This window comes from Petaurus breviceps, unplaced genomic scaffold (genome assembly GCF_028583685.1).
Source record: "Petaurus breviceps papuanus isolate PSGF00001 unplaced genomic scaffold, PetGlider_PUasm1.0 90845, whole genome shotgun sequence".
Taxonomy (NCBI): domain Eukaryota; kingdom Metazoa; phylum Chordata; class Mammalia; order Diprotodontia; family Petauridae; genus Petaurus; species Petaurus breviceps.
In genome coordinates this window covers 20,801,940-20,806,880 of record NW_027187359.1, presented here as the reverse complement: position 1 = coordinate 20,806,880, position 4,941 = coordinate 20,801,940, and the positions used below count along the sequence as shown (strand labels likewise).

At 41.0% G+C, this 4,941-nt stretch overlaps 1 protein-coding gene across 1 annotated transcript in view; it reads right to left on the bottom strand.

Annotated features, from left to right (window-relative positions):
- VIT (vitrin) overlaps window positions 1–4,941 on the bottom strand; it is a 150,884-nt gene that overhangs the window by 60,228 nt on the left and 85,715 nt on the right. The window contains exon 7 of the mRNA XM_069072196.1: window positions 4,393–4,605. Coding sequence (XP_068928297.1) covers window positions 4,393–4,605 — 213 coding nt within the window. The remainder of the gene's footprint in view (window positions 1–4,392; window positions 4,606–4,941) is intronic.

The following is a 4,941-nucleotide window of genomic DNA, read 5'->3' as shown; positions in this document are numbered from 1 at the left end:
TTCTTCTTCTTCTTCTTCTTCTTCTTCTTCTTCTTCTTCTTCTTCTTCTTCTTCTTCTTTTTGCTTTTTTGGAGGTGGGACAGCAGGGCAATTGGGGTTAAGTGACTTGTCCAAGGTCACAAAGCTAAGTAAGTGTGAAGTGTCTGAGGCCAGATTTGAACTCGGGTCCTCCTGACTCCTGGGCTGGTGCTCTATTCACTGTACCACCTAGCTGGCCCTCCATTGTTCTTCTTATTGCATCAGACTTCTTGTGGGAGAATTCTTTGAGTGGGAAATGAAGTTTTTTAAAAAAAGATTCCATATGTATGTGTGTATGTTTTGTGTGTGTGTGTGTGTGTGTGTGTGTGTGTGTGTATTTAAATTTGGCTCCCTCCTTTGGCAATTAGAGCACATCACAGGGAGACCTTTTTCTAAATATTTGTCTAACACTCTGTGGGGCAGAATACAGCAGACTGCTGGACAAAGATGAAGAAGGAACATCGATCAGCCCTGATGTAGTTGTCCAAAGCGCTGTTACCAATCCAGAAATAATAGGAGTTGCCAGATTGGAAGTCGCAGCTTCAGGTTTCCCTACCTTTTCCAAAAATAAGCAAGGCCCTAAATTAAAAGCCTTCAGAACTTCCTGCACAGGAAAATATCCCTGCCACATGTTTAATTACACACATTTTATGAGAATTGTCATCCTCCTTGGAGACAAGAAGAGGAGGCTATTTATAAATATGTCTTTAATCATTCGAGAATCTTTGAAAGAATTGGGAACTCCAAAGAATAGGATCTGCAAACTGTGCCACTTTCATAAAGGGAAACGCCTGAATGTTCTTGGCTGGGACTCTCTTTACCCTGAGCAGTCTGCCTCTCTTTAGTTGGCTGAGTCAAACATAATTAGGAAGGTAAACTCGGGGAAAAAAATTCCAACAAACTATTTGGAATACAAATTCCAAGCAATAACAACAATAACAGAAAAAGACTTAGGATTATACATGTTTTGATCCTTCAGTTCTTGGTTCCTCTCCATTTGTTTGGTTGTTGGGGAGTAAACTATATTAGAAACCTTGAGCAGTCATAGAATTTCAGACCCTGTGGTGACCTTGAAGGTCATGTATGCCAGACCTTTCATGTAGTAGTTGAAGACTCAGCGTCCTAGGAACAGAAGTGAAAGGACTTGCCTAAGGTCATCCAGAAAGTTAGTTATTGAGCTGGGGCTTGAACTGAGTCTCCAGACTGCCAGTCTGGTATTCTTTCTTGCATGTCATAATGCTTGTCTCTCTGTTTGGATCAAATGCTAAGGATTAAAAGTCTCTGATTCTGGCAAACAGTTTCATTACTGTCTTTGGATGAGACTGGCTCCATGGTAGCTGGATTCAGAGACAGGTGCTGGGAGAAGAGGATTTACATAAATTGATTGGATATAAGTAGAATTCATTTTGATCGAACAATGAATAAGTATGTATTTAAGTCCTTACTATGCATCAGGCAGGCATTGTGCTAAGTGCTGGAAATTCAAAGAAAGGCATAAACAATCTCTCTCCTCAAAGACCTCATGTTTTGATGGGGTAGACAAGGTATAAATAAAGGTATATACAAGATTCATACAGACTAAATAGAAAGTCACCTTAGAGGAGAAGGCCCCGGTACAGGAAAGGTTTCCAGAGAAGCTGGAATTTAATTGAGTCCTGACTGAAGTAAGTCAGAGAGCTAAGAGGTAAGAAGGGAGCACATTCCAGGCATGAGAGATGGCCATTGTAAGGGAGATGGGAGATGGAGCACCACACGCAAAGAATAGTTAGTAAGAATAGCTTGATTGTAGAGTTCATGGATGGGTATAAAATGTAACAAGACTTGAAAAATAGGAAGGGGCCATTTTATAAAGAGCTTTAAATGCTTCATATTTGTCCTGTAGGTCATAGGGAACCACTGGATGAGAAATAATGAGCAATGGGCCATCAGATCATAGTAGATCCTTGACAGGGAAAATTATTCCTTGAGGGTCTTTAGAAATGGGATGATTATTCATTCATTCATAGTGGCTTAGGTAGAAGCCTATGAGGAAACTAAAGGATAGATATTTAGAATGTCTTTTAAAGTCCCAATCCTTGCTGTGATTATAGGTGTCATTATTGTAGTCCCTTGACTTAAGTTAGGTGGATTTTCCCCCCTAGATATTTGCTAGCTATGTGACCCTAAGCAAATCACTTTGTCTGCCTCAGTTTCCTTATCTGCATAATGGGATTAATAAAAGCACCTACCTCCCAGGGTTATTGTGAGGTCCAAATGAGGTACTATTCGTAGTGTCTAGAATGGTACCTGGCACATAAGCAGACACTTAACAAATGCTTGTAATAAGGGTCCAAAATTGTCCAGCCTACAATAAGAGAAGCTAAGGCCGAGCTCTGAGTCAATAGCACTTTATTAAAGCACTTTAATGAAGTGGACCTCAGCTCTTCTCACAATCTGAGATGCCCTCTTCTTCCAGGGCCTTGGTTTTATAGTGCTTGATGCCCAGATAATATAGATGAAGCAAACTAAAAATGCAGAGTCTCACTGGTTGATAAATCTTGACCGTGACCCTCCAAGAGAGCCTGCATAAAATACAGAATCCCACTGGTTGAGGAATGAGCCTTTGAGCAGATCTTGACAGACCTATTTTTACCTTTCAAGAGGTCCTATCAAGACAATGATAGACCCTGGGCAGGGCTGATAAACAAAACATCCACGTGGGCTAATGGTAGACAGGCAGGTCACAGACCAGAAAACAGGGCCACTTAGTGTTCAAGTGCTTGTGGCCATTTCCCCAAGTTGGGCAATAGAGAGGTGATGAGGGATGGAGGGGCAACAGAAATTGCTGAGGGACTTTCCACTTTCTTGAGTCACCTCTACCACACTGGGCTTGGTCTCCATAACAAGGCAAAAACAAGGGTGAAGGTCCTCTAGTTAGCTTCCCATAATTAAGCAAGTGAACTTATAGTAGCTAGGATTTGAACTCAGGTCTTCTTGACTCTAGGACCCCCGTTCTATCCATGATACCACCTAGCTGCTCTAGATATTTGTCCTTGTTCTATTTGTAGTTCACAGCTCTGGGGCCTAATATACAGAATTTAAAATCACTATGGGGTAGTGATTAATACTGATTGGAAGAAAATAGGGATCCAATTAATCCTCTATCACAGTTCCTTTCTCAATCCTTTTGCTATATATTAAGGATGTAGGGGCAGCTAGGTGGTGCAATGAATAGAGCAGCCCTGGAATCATGAAGACCTGAGTTCAAATCCAGCTTCAGACACTTAACACTTACTAGCTGTGAGACCTTGGGCAAGTCACTTAACCCCAATTGCCCTGCCTTCCCTCCTCCAAAAATACAAACAACCCCTCCCCCCCAAAAAACATTAAGGATACAGTGAATGATAGATATGAATGGTAAGGATAAAGTAATCAGAGAAGGATGTGACATATCAGAAAGTTGGATTTTCCTAAAGGGCTACTCTTTGAGGAAGAGGGTTCATTTTAAAGCTTCTAGTAACCTTGAAACTTGAGGTCTTTTCAACTGAAGCCTCATGGAAACAGTAATTTCACAAAGGAGAAGCTGTAAGACAACATCCTAACCACTAATACCATAATACCAGTTCTAGCCTTTGAATATAGTATTAAGCACTACCATATAATTTACTCAGCCCCAGGCCTCTGCTTTGTGCATATTGTTTAATAAAATAGGATAGGGATAGGGACTCAACCTGTAATTTGATTGGTTTAGGGAACTCCCAGATGAGGAAACACCCTCCACCAATGAAGACTGACACCTTCCTTGCAATTTTTAGTTTTAGAGAGTTGCCTAGGGTACTGAGAGATTGCAAGACTTGTCCAGGGTCACACAACAGCGTAAATCAGAGACAGAACTTGAACCAGGTCTTCTCAACTTTGAAGCTGGCTCTCAATCTACTATAGCACATTGCTTCTCTTAAAAAAATAAATAAAGTTAGGTATTATCAGGCTCTGTGATCTTCTTCACACCTGGGAGGATGTGAACAATAATTCACCTCCTTGGTTGCAGAAGGAAGGGAGCTTTCCACCAGCTGCACTCCTTCGATCAGTCTCAGAAACTACAAAGTGAACAAACTACACATAGATTTTAAGATTGTTCCCTTGGTGCATGAAAAATCACTGGTGTGTGAATTAAAATGCATCTGTGCAAAGCCTAATTTTCTTGCCCTCCTCCCTTCCTCATTTTGGAAAACTGCCAACTGCCTCAGACATTAGCCTTGTGACCCAAGACAAGTCATTTAGATACTTTGTGCCTCAGTTTCCTTATCTATCAAGGGAAGGGTTGAAACAGATGGCCTCTGAAGTTCCTTCTAGCTTTAAACATAGGATTCTATGAGCTTGGTCTATTCTACTGACCTGTGTCTCTAATCCTGTGGCCTGCAGGCTGTAGTCTGGCAGTGATGGTGGAGGTGGTGGTGGTGGTGGTGGTGGTGTCCAGAGGAGTCCCTGGCTTTGGAGTAGTGCTCAGGGGTTCAGCCGGGGTGGTGGCAGGCACTCGGCTTGTGGTGGTTGGTAGTGGGGTGGTTGAGAGAAGGACTGTAGACTTCTGATATGGCTTTGTTGTTTCATCTGTAAGCAAAAAGAATCATATTGGGTCTTGAAAAATGTAATATCTATACTGTAGTGGCATCAAACTCAAAGAGAAACAGGGACCACTAATCCGTGGCACATCCATATATAAGGATCCCTATAGGCCATACATTGACAGTTTTAAACAGTGATCTGATCTGTGCTTTATTATATTTTTTTACTTAATATGTTAAATATTTCCCAATTACATTTAATCTGTTTTGAGCTGTCCTTGGGAATGTTGGGGGCACATGCAGACAGAGAATCAAGTGTTTGATATATATATATATATATATATATATATATATATATATATATATATATATATATATATAT